The 14380-nt window shown below is 37.0% G+C and overlaps 1 protein-coding gene across 4 annotated transcripts in view; it reads left to right on the top strand.

The window, feature by feature from the left end:
* The window catches only part of ZC3H14 (zinc finger CCCH-type containing 14), a 32281-nt gene extending 23893 nt beyond the window's left edge, over nt 1-8388 (top strand). For 3 of the 4 annotated variants that reach the window (XM_015426729.1, XM_015426715.1, XM_015426708.1), the window contains exons 14-18: nt 95-231; nt 1085-1179; nt 1541-1647; nt 2524-2546; nt 8167-8388. In XM_015426729.1, coding sequence (XP_015282215.1) covers nt 95-231; nt 1085-1179; nt 1541-1647; nt 2524-2546; nt 8167-8192 — 388 coding nt within the window. In that variant the 3' untranslated portion in view covers nt 8193-8388. The remainder of the gene's footprint in view (nt 1-94; nt 232-1084; nt 1180-1540; nt 1648-2523; nt 2547-8166) is intronic. The other variant, XM_015426723.1, reaches the window with a different exon arrangement.
* The last annotated feature ends 5992 nt before the right edge of the window (nt 8389-14380 follow it).

Genomic DNA, 14380 nt, shown 5'->3' with positions numbered 1-14380 from the left:
CAGGAATGAGGAAGGGGTGGGCATTTGGACACAGAGCCTTATTGTAAAAAAGTGTACTCAGCAAATACTGTGCTTGTCGTTTTCTACATTTCAGAGCTTTTCCCAACTGCAAATTTGCCGACAAGTGCTTGTTCATCCATCCAAACTGCAAATACGATGCCAAGTGCAGTAAGCCAGACTGTCCTTATACTCATGCCAGCCGGCGAACTCCACTGCCACCTTCAAAACCAGGTTAAAGGCCCCTTACCGTTCCAGGTTTTCTGGGGTAGATGTGTATGATCCGAGGGTGCTACCCAGCTGGAAGGTGATCCCCTGGAGCCAAAGATTTAATATCAGAGTTGGAAGAGAGCACCAGGGTCATCTAGTCCAACCCCCTGCCTAACACAGGTCTAAACAAAGCAGTGTACAGCAGCACAGTGCCTCACATGATCTCGCTGCTATGCTTCTGCTAATACAGCCTAAAATAACACTAGCCTTTTTTATCGCTGCATCACCCTGCTGGCTCATATTAAGCTTATGGTTCACCAGAACCCTCAAATCCTTTTCACAGGTGGCCTTACTCATCCAGGGTCACTCATCTGATATTTGTTTAACTGGTTTTTACTATCCAAGTACAACTTGTCCCTATTAAACTTCATTTTATTTGCCTGGATCCAGTCCTCTATGCTATCCAAGTCCAGCTGCATCCTGTTTCTATCCTGAGGTATTAACTACCCCACCCAGTTTCATATCATCTGCAAACTTGATGAGCACATTCCGAACTCCCTTATTCTCACTTATTCTGAGTGCGATTTCAACCACTCTTTCTTGTTTCATGTTCCCTGAAATTTGTCAGGAAGCTGAATTTTTATTGGAGCTGAGAGGTTGTTGCACCTTTCTGAAGGAGGAAGTTGTGGGATCCTTTCCTCCAGTGGAAGATTGCTGAGTGGAAAGGGTACTATTAGATCCAACCCTTGATTTCTAGATATTATACCAACTTGTTATTGACATGGAACATTTGCTTGGAAGAACTGCTTTCTTTTAGCTAAGCATTCATTTTGTGCCTGGCACTTCTTTAATTTACCTCTCTTGTTTGGTGTCACAGCCCCACCTCCAGTACCACCAGCATCTTCTACTAGCCAGCTCTGCCGATATTTCCCTGCATGTAAGAAAATGGAATGTCCATTCTACCATCCGAAAGTAAGTACCATATTTTAGTTTCCTTCTACTGTGAGATTCTAAAATGAAGGCTAGTGGCCTGTGCTTAATAGGACTGAAGTTCATGGATGCTGACTCCTAGACATTTGCATTCTGGTGCTCAAGAATTATTGCAGCATCTTCATAATTACAAATTCAGGAGTCTCTTGTATTGTGCTGTGCTTGTGGCATTGGCGCTTTGCCTGCTCATACACCAGCCTTGGATGATACACCATGGGACATACTTGGTAGAGAGCAGAACTGGAGGGACTATTATATGTGTGTGTGTGTAATGAAACTAGTTAAATTGAACTCTTTTCAGTAGCATTTTCTGACTCTCTTCCCCCCCCCCCCCCCTTTTTAGCATTGTCGGTTTAACACTCAGTGTACCAGAGCTGATTGCACATTCTACCATCCTAGTGTTTCTGTACCACCACGTCATGCCTTGAAATGGACTCGAAATCAGACCAGGTAGTTGTTGTTGTTATTATTACTACTGCTGCTGCTGCTCTGTCAAGTCATACTTGCTAACCAAACCATGCAGCTGCAGGATCAAAATTAATGCATTTCCTGCATTTTTGATACATCATGCCTAATACTTATTGGATTTTTTCTAATGTTTGTAATCTTAGTTCTGTTGCATTGCTTATTAGATGTCTACTTGATTGCATTGTTTTAAACCATGTCATCTGCTTACATTGTTTTAAACCGTGTAATCTGCCTGCAGTCTCAGTGAAGAAGGCAAGCTGTAAAGTAAATAAATAAATGCACTTGGCAAAAAAGGCAAGAAACTTGCATAGTTCTTAAATCACACGTTGAAAATATCATTTTTTAACAGTTCATTCTGGCTAAATTTGAAGTATTTGGGATTTGGTAATGGTTAGTGTAGGACCGTAATTGTTACATTATAGCTTTTAAAATATATTTTTTATTTATTATATAATTGGAGGGGTACCAAACTAAAAAGGAAGAAGAGTATCAAAAATTGTTAATTATCAGAAGCTTTTATATTTTACATTTGTTGACAGCACAATTCAAATATTATATATCTATAGATATAGATATATATAAAATACATAGATCAAGAGTAGGATATCTTCTCCGCTCAATTACATAAATTTCTCAGAAAATCATTATACTTTTTTTTAAGCATACCAATTTTTAAATAGTTTGATATAGTAAATTTGGGGTAGCATTTATAACTTTTTAGAAAGAAAATTATACATATTGATTACTTAATATTATTTTAAACCTTTTTGATAAATATATTACATGAATGAATAACTAGAAAGAATATTTTACATTAATAATAACTATAATTTCTCCCTAACTCTGTGATTATTTCAGGAGGTGCCAGCTTTTTGTTTCAGGTAATACAGACTTTATCATCAGAGTTATTAACTTTTACCATAGTATGAGTAATATGCTTTCTATTTCTGCTGAAATTCTTTAATTGGTCTTTAATTTACTTGATTCATTAACTTTGCCACTACAGCATATTCAGCTAATTTATCACACCACGCGTCATTTGTTGGGCAATCTTCTGTTTTCAAATAAATGTGAACTGTACTCTTGCTGCAGTTAACATATATCTGAATACATCTTCTGATTTTTCCGTCACATTATCCGGAATTAATCCCAATAGCATTGTCTCTGGATTCAGTGGAAATTTAATTTAAAGAATTTTCTGGATCTCTACATGTATTTCAATCCAGTATTTCCTCATTTTTTTACAATACCACCACATATGACAAAACGTGCCTTCTACTTCCTTACATTTCCAACAAGTTCCTATGTAATTCTTATCCATTTTATGGCTATCCATAGGAGTAAGATACCATCGAAAGAACATCTTATACCAGTTTTTCCTTATGGCCTGACAGGCTGTAAATTTTATGTCTTTCATCCATCAATTTTCCCATTGTAGGAAGAATATCTGTTTGTCAATATTCTGCATCCATTTTATCATGCAGATTTTAACGTTCCATCTCTGTATCATGGAGTAATCATTTGTAGAGTCATTCTAGCAAATGATCTTTCCAAACTCAGTCAAGTCTCTTACTCCATCTCTTTCTGCGAGGATCTTTCTTAAATCTACAGGTTAATTGAAGGTAAACTAACTATTGTATCTTCTTCCCTTTTTCTTGAATCTTTTGCCAAGATTTAATTTCACCTTTTGAGTTTATCATATCTTTGTAAATTAAAAAAATGTTGGTTTTTCTCTCGTGTTTATTGTGGTATGCATGTATTGGTGAAATAATAGGAGATATCATGGGGTTGGTTCTTTTTCTTAGACCCCCCCCAGTTCTGAAGTAAACTGTCTCTAATTATGTGGGTTTTGTCTTGTCCTTTATTTTTCAAAGTTAATTTTTCAATCCAAAGAAGGTAATGCAGTCTGTTCTCTAGCCCTGCAGCTTCTAGTTTCATTAGTCTGTTATTCGGGTTTTTAATCCATTCTTCAATCCAGACTAGTTTGGCTGCTTGATAGTATAGCTTAATTTACTCCTTTCATTTATTAGCTTCATTGACCAGAGGTCTTAAGCCAAATGCACAAACAGTTACTATAAAACACATTACATTTAGTTACAAGATAATTTAGACCAAACATTTTTACAATAAAAACTAATAAACATACTCATAAACAATATTAATAGACAACATTTTATAGACTTCCTTAAACTCTATAAAATCCCATGATATTATGGAGGTATAGCTTTATTTGTTTATTTGTTTGCTTGGATTTGTACCCCACCCTCCCCGCCAAGGATAGTTAATATTGGAAACTGACAATCCTCTTTTTTCCCCATCCTGCAACATTCTGAATGTAATTCTTGGTTTTTTACCATTCCAAATAAATGCATTTATTTGTTTCTGCCAGTCCATCAAAGCTTTTCTTTCTTTTTTTTTAATGGAAGTTGGTAGCATCTGGAATAGGAAATTCAGTTTTGGCAATACATTCAGTTTTATTATGGAGATTCTTCCCAACCATGATAATTTTAGTTTAGACCACTTTGCCAAGTCTCCTTGTATCTTTGTCCATGTAGTTTTGTAACTGTCTTTAAACAGTGTATCATTTCGTTTAGACTGGTGTATTCCCAAATATTTAATTGTTTTTGATGTTATTTTGCATCCTGTAATTAACAGTATGCTCCTCCTGTTGTGTTAAAAAAATTGTAATTGTTTTTTGGCGGGTTTCCTGTTAATTCTGTATCCTGAAAAGGACCCAAACTTCTCAGTTTGTTCTGTTAGTGTGGCAATGAAATGTGGAGGGTCCTTAATTGATAAAACAATATCATCTGCATAGCTTCTAAATTTAAATTCTTCTCTGTCAACTCTCAATTTTTCAATGTTTTGGATCTTGTGTTATCTTGGAGGCCAGCACCTCTATTGCAAGAATAAATAGAAGTCCAAATAATGGGCACCTTGATGTGTGCCTTTTTCTATATCAAATCTATTTGTTAATAGTCCATTTATTATAATTTTTGCATGCTGTTTTGAGTAAATGCCTTGTATCCAGTTCACGAAACTGGAACCACAATTCAAATATATTGTTGTATTTTGAGAAAAAAGGACCACGACTAATTGTCAAAGCTTTCTCAGCATCCAGAGACATAAATGCCGCTTTGGTCTCCCTATTAACTAATTCTATTGCATTAATTACAAAATGTATGTTACCTTTCATAAACTTTTTGGTGCAAAACCAGTCAGGTCCGGATGGATTATTTCCATAATACATTTCCTTAACCTTTCAGCCATAAATAAAAAATGTATAGTCCTTCACATTCAATGAGGAAATAGGTCTATAAGACTATGGAAGCGTTGAATCATTACCTTCTTTATGTATCAATATTATGTGAGCCTCTTGCCACGAAGGAGGCAGAGTTTAGTGTTTATTTCATTCATTACTTTTTGAAGTGGTAAAATTGTCTTCCAGGCATTTGTAGTACATTGCTGTAAGTCCATCTGGGCCTAGTGCTTTATCTTTTTTCAGTTTCTTGATTGCTTGAGAAATCTCTTGTATTGTAATATATTGATTCAGAAGCTTTCTGTTATCATCTGAAAATATCTCACTAGATGTATTTTTATATATTCCTCAATTAAAATTTGCTCATGTTCCTTGAATACATATTATATCCAATTTTTGCTTATTTAGCCAATTGAAGATCTCAAGTCATTTTGAAGGGGAATTTAGTCCATTTATGTTCAACAATATTATCTTTAATTTCTAGTCTAGTTTGTGTTCTTCCGTATCTGGAATTTTAAAATCTTTCTTTTGTTCCTTAGATTTTTTTAGAGTACTCAGGATTTTCAGGCTCTTTCTGTGTGTCTCCCACTGATAAATTCTTCTGCCAGTTGTTTAGCTTGATCAATTTTTGAGATTAATCTTGTGCCTTTAGGTAGTGAAACTTACAAGGCACGTAGGATTCTCCAGCGGTATCCTCTTTTTCTCTCTCTCTTTTTGCAGCAGGTAAAGATCCAGACCGCTTTATCTGCAATTTTGAGGGGTGTATCTCTCTTTTTATTCAGTATGGTGTCTCTCGTCTTTTTATGTGTGAATTTAATCAAGATCTCTTGAGGTAATCTGTTCCTTGAAGCAAATCTTGAATTAACTTTTTATATCTGATCTATGTCTGAGAAGTCTCCTTGAATCTTTAGGTAGTCTTGTAACACTTTGCAGAAGCAATCTTCTAGATTTGATTTGCCAAAATCTTCACCACCTCCTCTAAATCATAGATTATTGACTCTGTTTTGGACCTCTAACATCTCAATTCTCCAATATTTTCTGTCCAAGCGTGTATCTTGAGCTTCTTGATGCAATTCCAAATTTTTGAACTTTCCGTTAACTTTCTTATTCTCTTGAGAATTTTCTTACAGTTTACTTCAGATACCTGCTAATCCTGATTTCAATTCCTCTTTCAAGTCTGAAATTTCTTTTTTAAGCCTTTGATCAGTGTGTTCTTCATATTTGTTTGATTTGAAGTCTTGAATTAGTTTAGATAGCGATTCTGAATTTTTTGCATATAATCTACAACATCTTCAACCTTTCCTTTCCTCTTCTTATCCTTATCCTTTAATCTTGTTGATAGTTTTCTAAGTACCCTTCTCCTTATGAATGTTTCATACAATTTTTTTTCATCTACCAGTAGCAACATTGATAATTATTATTAGTGTTCAGTGCAATCAGAAAATTGTCTGTTTATCACTTAATCATATCCCGAATGCACAATTACTATATTTCAGCAATCTCAGCAAATTCAACAAGTAAATCCTGTGTTAATTTCTGAATTCATGACTTCAATCTAGTTTTTTAACTTCAGTAATATTTCAGGGTATTTAAAAATGTTTCGTATAAGCAATCAATCAACAATTTACTAAAATACGTTAATAGGAGGAAAGGGAAAACACTTATTCCACAGGAAAAATATAGTTTATCAGGAAATAGGAATAAAATAAAGAAAATATTTTATTAAATTAGTAATATTAATCAGTTACTAAATTAGTATATCAATACCTAATACTACTGAAAATAAAAAAGAGAATACTTTACCTGGGAAATATGTTCAGTTTTCTTTCTATTAATGGCTGTTACATGGTATCATTCTTCTCAGTTTAATGAGATGTTTGTTGGTTGTTTTGTTTGTTAAGATATTAATATCTGTATGTTCTATTGTTCTATGTTTATACTATGTATAAAATTAATAAAGATTATTATAATTTTAAAAACAACTTACCAAATTTAAGGGCACAGTCCTATTACTTTGTTGTATTGTTATACACTCGTGTTAAACTCTTAAAATAAATTTAGATTGCAGCACAAAAAATAGAGGAATTAATAGTTATTAGTATTATTTATTTTATAAGAAGGAAGAGTCTTATCCAATCTGTCAGGTAATTGAGTATTTTTCATGTTATTCATGGTATTATTTGCGAACTTCACCATTAGATGGAACCAAAGACCGTAGAATCCAAAGTAGTTCCTTCAGAGATGGGCAATAAAAAACCCCAAACAGGCAGAAACCCCTCAGTACAGAGTCCAGAGAAGCAAATGAAGCAAATTGTAGCCAAGAGAGGAGAGAGACAGCGGGCTTCTTTCAATACGGGGAAAATAGAAATCACAACAGTTTAATACGTTGGACTCCCCCCCCCCTCCCATTTATAGTCATTTGTAGCCCATTAATAAAATCTGTCACAAGCTCAGTGATTTAGTATTAGAGTCCTATCAGCAAACACAGCCCGTCAGATATTTCCAGTTCGAATCTTTGGTTCCTAAAAAATCAGAATTAAATATGGTGGCTATAGTTTGCAACTCTGTGTAAGAAGGTAGGCCATCAGACTTGAATCACCGTTCAGAATTTAATCCAACATTTTAAAATAATTTGTAATCTTGTTTCACCCCAGTAATTATTAACAGCTTCACAAATGCTTGCAGCTAATTGCAGGGTGGGGGAGCCTCTCCTTCAGCAAAGCTTCAAAATGTATGTTCCCTTGAGCTGGCACAGTTCCTGGTTGCCAAAAGCAGATAAGGAGGGAGTTGAGGGGAGAGAAAATGAAAGTCTCTCTTGATCTACTTAACGGCTTGATTTTCTATCATGTCCTCTTGTTAAAACATGATGAAAATAATAAGCACAAATATTAAAGAAAGCAGAAAAGGGAAAATATACAGAGGGAAGGTGGGGCTGCCCTTAATCAGCTTTAAGGCTAGCTTTAAACTTGTCTCGTCTCAGCTGTCTTGATGTTAACAGAAACTGACCTAAATATAAATCCAGGAAGATCCATGGGTCGACTGCCCCTCTGGCTGGGAGGGGGGAGAAATTGATGTTTTTCTACTCTCCTGTGCTCAGATTATAGGTGCCTCAGTGAGAGGAGAGATGCAGAAGCACAAAAACAGTGCAGCTAATGGGTAGCCCTTTCCACCTGGGAGAAAATTATCACATGTTTATGGGGAAACAAAATTTGCTGATTGTGTCTATTTCTGTTTTTCCCCCCCAGTGACTAATCATCACACAACCAATTGAATTTTCACTGTTGTGCTATGATGGAAAGACATTTGTTGATGGAACCAAGATGCTGTAAAAGCTACATCCAATATGCCAAGCCTTGAATATGTATTGTTTCATACAATGAAGATGATTACATACTTGAAATGTGTTCTTTGCAAAACTTGTATATTTAATTGCTGATTTTACATATTTCTAATGTAAAGAGATGTATGTGTAGTTTTTTAGAGAATTTTACTTTAACCTTAATTAAAGCATCAAGGCATGGATTTTTTTCTTTCTAATGATGAGCTATCTTCTTTCTTATTTTGGTCAATTACATAAATTCTGTTAGGGAACATTGAGCTCAAGGCTGGAAGATACTTCATTATATAATGAAATTATTTTGAGAAATAGCGCCTAAGAAATACAGAAAGGATGATAACATGCTTGTAGAGAAGCATCAGGATGGATATCCTCTTCTAGTTTTCCCCCTATATTTCTTTGCAGAAAACAATGAGCAAGCTACTAAAAATATGCAGATGCTTAGAGATACCTGAAGTATGTGATTATGATGTTATTTCTAACTGAAATGGGGATGGTACATATGTAATATGCCTCTTTCTCAACTGCAGATAAAGGATCAGATAGGATTGCACATTTTTTCTCTACAGACTTCCCCTACCATGGAGTTAATTCCCCTCTTCTGCCCTAAATAAATCTGATATATAAAGGGAAATGTCAGTTGTCCCTGGGGTTAACCACAGGTCATGGTAGCTGCAATACCTGCCTAAAATCAACCCTTAAAACGTGTCAACATATGTAAAAACTCTTATGGTGACCATAGAGTTTTTAGGCAAATGCTAGAGCATCCCCTGTAGATCATGCCCAGCATGATGATGTCATCCTGAAGACCCCAGGAGCAAGTCAGGAGCCCCCCCACTAGCAGATGGATAAGACCTGGCGACCCTACTTCTAGGTGTGGACCACCTTTGATGCAATTAAACTGGATAGCCTGCTTGGGGAACAAAGGAGTATGGGATTGTCCATTATACAGTTCTCTACTGAAATATCCATTATCTTTGAAACATTTAGCTGGAGGGAGTACTTTGTCATGCTGTAAACACATTGATCATGAAATCTGAATAACAGGAATTAGTACTCTTTTAGGCCTTAGGACCTAATTCACAATCTGCAGTTTTTGTGTTTTGAATAATGTAAGATTAACCAGTAACATGAATGCACTTTTTTATTAAATCTTTTGTATCTTTTGGGGAACTACATTTTCACAAAAATATACAAAAGATAGTATTTTGTACAAATATTTACATTAAATATCAGAAAACAACTATCTCCATATTTCAAACTCATATGTGACAAATATATTCTTGAATTCTGAAATTTAAATACACCAGGAAATTATTTTGAAATCTTTATTTTTTGCAGATAATGTACTTAAAAGTTCAGTTCATATTTATTAAAAAAACAAATTTAATTATGCAAAAAAGGCTTAATTGATATACCTTTTAAAATAACATACTATAGGACTGTATGATCACAAGGATTAGCTCTTTATGATGAAACCCCCAAGGGGAAACATTGGACACCCAAGGTCTTTATTACAGCATCAAATTAAAATACACCTTTGGACTAGTCTGATGTAAGATTTATTTTTATTTTTTTGGTTAAAGCAAGGAGGATAAACACTCCAGTCTGAGATGTAGAAAGCAAATCAACAACTGTAAACTTAATGAAATCATATATTCAAACAGACTGAGGGGCATAAGAATGAATTTTCCTTTGTTCAGAACCGTAAGAAAATGCTGTTTTCCGCTAGTGAAAGCTTCTGTTCTTGATTAATAAAAATAAGTGTTATGGGGCTTCTGAAAATAGAATATTCATACATTTTTTCCTAGTTGCAGTCTCCTTTCACTGTCTAATAGAAATGCTTTCAAAGAGAAGGAAGCTATTTTTTATTTCATGGAGGATAACGCAGTATATTTTGCTCGGCTGACTGCATTCCAGACCAGTCTCGCTGTGTTATGCCCAGAAGCTGGCTTAAGCAGCTCGTCTTTAAAATCTGTGCCCATTTTTCTGCTGTTGCCAGATCACACTAGGCCAGTATGCTTTCCAACTAGAACATGAGCTGGCGACGAGAAGGGCTTGCTCACAACCCAACTCCCACGAAATCTGGCCCAGCAAATCAAGCGCAATTATTCCCCACCCCAATCTCATTTGACTCCCGAATGCTTCATAGCTTGAATCAAAACCTCTGTGCATGTGAGGAAGTTCTACTGACTTGCTTCAAAGTACACAGTATTGAGAACACTAAGTAGACCCACTTAAGTTCAGAGTATGGAAGCTTTTAGGGTTCACGGGCAGAACAGAAAAAGGGTACTGTAGCCACACAACCAACTTTACCCACATAACACATAACTCAGATTGTATCTACATTCTAATATAAAGGATTTTTTCCAGATGTATGGAGTCCTCTGTATCCGGGCCACCATATCAAATCCAGCATAATGTGGCCCGTCAGGTGCAGGCCAACTCCCCTTGCCCCCTCAGTTTTTGTAGTCCCTGACAGACAGAAAAATCAGGTCTGCCAGATCTCCAGTGGGCCCTTAGAGCAAGTGTGGTATAGTGGTTACAGTGCTGGATCAGGACCTGGGAGATACAGGTTTGAATTCCTACTCTGCCATGGAAGCTTGCTGGGTGACCTTGGGCCAGTCACTCACTCAGCCCAACCTACCTCACCAGCTTGTGAGGATAAAATGAAGAAGAAGAGTGTTGTAAGCCGTTTTGGATCTCCATTGGGGAGAAAAGTGGGATACAAATGGAGTAAATATTAACAGAGTAAGCAGAATAATGCCAGTCTCAGCCTAGAGAAATGAATGGCTGTAGCCTGGAGTAACTGCATAGGATTGATCTGTAAGACAGCTGGATTTGGTGGTAGGCCAGATGCTGTGCCTGTTCTACATATACTGTGCTCGTGGCAGTTCTGAACACGTGCCTGTACATCTTGAACAAATTACAGGTAAATGTAACACAGTTACTCTTTGCTAAATTGGCCCACCTAAAGTTAACAATTCTCCTTCCTTTGAATCTGTATCATTTAGGGTCACTGTGCCAAAACGATCTATTAAGTTGAGGATCACAGCCAAAATACTATTCAGTGACAGCTGTCAAAGCCGTTTTCTCCCCTGGTTAGAAAAACCACATAGTGGGTACCCAGTTCATGTGGTCAGGACAAGTCAGTTACAGTGTATGATGATGTTTCCAGTAAGCATCTGGATGGTCCTTTTGTCCTAATGGAGATTCATATTTATATAAAAGTGCACCTAAAATGTCATTTTGCTTGCAAATGAAAAATTCAATTAACCCTCATCAGGGAACTGTATTTAAGAACCAACCTAACCAGTAGCTAGATGAAGCTTTCCATTTAACTAGCAGATTATTTAAATTATAGTAGCTGCCCCCAAGTTTGTAAATGAATGATAACATGCCAGAATCTTTGCAGGAAAAGGAAATCACTTAGAAGTGTAGAAATTATTTGACAGCACCAAGGCTTTTCAGAAAGAAAGTGGAACAAAATCATTCAAGCTGTGCAAGATTTCATGCAGTGGTTTTTGGGTTTAAGAGCTAGCTCACAGAATTCTCAGAACATTCACCAATTGCAAGTTATGCTGCACTCTATGATTTTGCAACTAGCAGTCACACATGGAGGGAAAGGTAAATTCTGTGCTCCACACACTTTGATACAGACTTTCTGCAACTAGGGTCTTTATGCTGAAACCAAGTGAATTAGAGCTCCAGATCAGATTCTTTCTTGAGGGCAACCTTAATAATGGAATATCTCTGTATTTAACATTTTCTGTATCTTGTTTTTATTGGGGGAAAAATAATGTTGGTTAATGTTCTAGATAGAGAATCCATGAAGACATGTGCTCCTAAACTAGCTGCTGTTACTTTTGCCACTAGCTAAAATGTATCCTTACAAAGTGTACCATATTTCCAAATAATGTATAGGATAGAGTCAAGCTGTTCTTAGCACACATGGTTCCCCCGAAACAATGGTTCTTGGAAGAATGATGTATGCCTCCCCAGCCAGACACCAAGAGCTGCCAGGGGAAAAGAAAGTATTGGACAGGCTTGTTCTCAGCCTGGTCCTCCTAGTCTCTGCAGCAGAGAAAATTGTATATTCCACAGACTGTACTGTTTGTAAGGGTAGGAGATCTCTTTCTAACAAACTTTCATTTCCACTCAGGATATCTTAGATGCCCCCATGCCTGGTCCACCAGCCTGTATGAATCATAACTCAGGAACAAGTCTTCATGAAGTTGTATGCTAATTTGCTGTTCACCTATGTAGAGGCATCTGTCTATATGTGTGAACTGTTAACCTCCATTCCAATGTGTCTGAGGAAGTGTGCGTGCACACAGACGCTCACACCTTGAATAAACCCTTGCTGGTCTTACAGGTGCCCCACTGTACTCAAAGTTTGTTCTACTGCTTCAGACCAACACGGCTGCCCACCTGGATCCACCTGCCCTGCATAAGGAAAAATATGGCACATAGTAAAAGTGTTAAAATGAGTACTTTTTCTTCCTGATAACTGGATACAGGGAACACTTGGATTGATAAAAGGGGTTATGCATCCAAGTTGAGGGAAGTCAGTTTGGAACTAAATTGTTCATAGAGTTACCTAGATCAAAAATCGTAGCTTACACCACCCTTCCTTAAATGGGTGCAGGTGACCCCTTGGGGTCCGTGAGTCCTTGGGACAGAGGACAGCATCTCATGCCCATCAGGCAGATGTGAAACTAGTGCTAGTCTAGGAATGGTGTCAAGGACTCTCCACCACCAAACGGATAGAATCAGTCTCCTCTTTGGTATAGAGCTGCCACCATCTGCAGTCACCTAACTTTAGGATCCTCTCAGAGTACTAGCTAGACAACGCAGTGACTGGTTGTAGGCAACCAGTGGCTTAGCTTTAGGAACGCTAATAGGTTGAATGCTATCAATAAGGTGGTCATCTTAATTATTTCTGGTTTAAAGTCTACCTAGTTTTAGTTCTATTTTTTACACAAAGGCTTTCAAGCATAAAGAGAGATGCCAGTTTGCATCCATGGACAGCTCTTGGTAGCCATCGTGAATCAGTTGCTGACTCAAGATGCGTACTCTCGGCCACACTTGGCCCTTCATGGCCTTGAGCTCTCATATCTGCCATGACAGTTCTGCTCATCTGAACAAGGCCTTCTGCAGGAGCCACCCCAAAAATGGGCAAGATCAACAACTACCTGTATGTGTACATTCTCTGTTGTTGCCCCTACCCTGTGGAATGGTCTGCCTGAGGTGGTCAGAAAGGCTCTCACGTATATGTTATTCCACAAAATATGTAAAACAGAATTGTTCAGGAGGGCATTTTTATTAAGGTAAGGGCTATAGTATTAGAAAATGGCTCAGAAAGGCACTTGTATAAAGGGAACTGGGCCTGTGAACTAAACCAGTGTGTTCAGTATATATTATCTGTTTGCTGTATGAATTATCCTATTTTCACTGCATTTTTTGTACTTATGCTATCATGTCTACAGTATCCTAGAATAACAGGCCCTAGCAGCTGCCATTGTCCCTTCATCCTACAAAGGTTACATACTTCAGTAGAGAGAAATATATTCAAGATGTGTACGGGACCATCTGAACCCTCACTGAGTATCTTCTAGGACACTTTCAAAACTTCTGACAGCTTTCAAAGCCAATTTGTAATAGGGATTTAGTGTTCAAAGTAAAAAAAATATATTTAGCTTCAAATTGGACTGTGTCCATAACTAGCAATGGGTAATGTGTAATATACACAGAATTTTGGGATGTGCCACATCTCTAAAGGTCTCTACAGATGGTTTTCTAAGCAGCATTCCCCACATACAGCAGCAACTGTGCAATTATCTTTGCTCTTATCCCTCTGCTCTGCATATAAAATAACACTATGAAGGCCTTATGCACGTGATCTTTCTCCCCCTTTTTAAAGAGAGAGAAAGACACAAGGAAATGAGGGTAGGAAGGAGGAATAGTCCAGTGGAATGAGGTGAAAAGAAGGCCAGTGTGTGGAGCCTGAGAGCCAGCGGAATCTCAAAAGAAAATGGGAAGACAGAGAGAGCTGCAGAGATGAGGCAAGCAGAGGTTTACAACATGTTCATTTGAAATAACTAACTAGAGATCTCTTGTAC

This window comes from Gekko japonicus, unplaced genomic scaffold (assembly GCF_001447785.1).
Source record: "Gekko japonicus isolate JY-2015 unplaced genomic scaffold, Gekko_japonicus_V1.1 scaffold198, whole genome shotgun sequence".
In the NCBI taxonomy this organism is placed as follows: domain Eukaryota; kingdom Metazoa; phylum Chordata; class Lepidosauria; order Squamata; family Gekkonidae; genus Gekko; species Gekko japonicus.
This window is presented reverse-complemented; position numbering and strand designations above follow the sequence as displayed.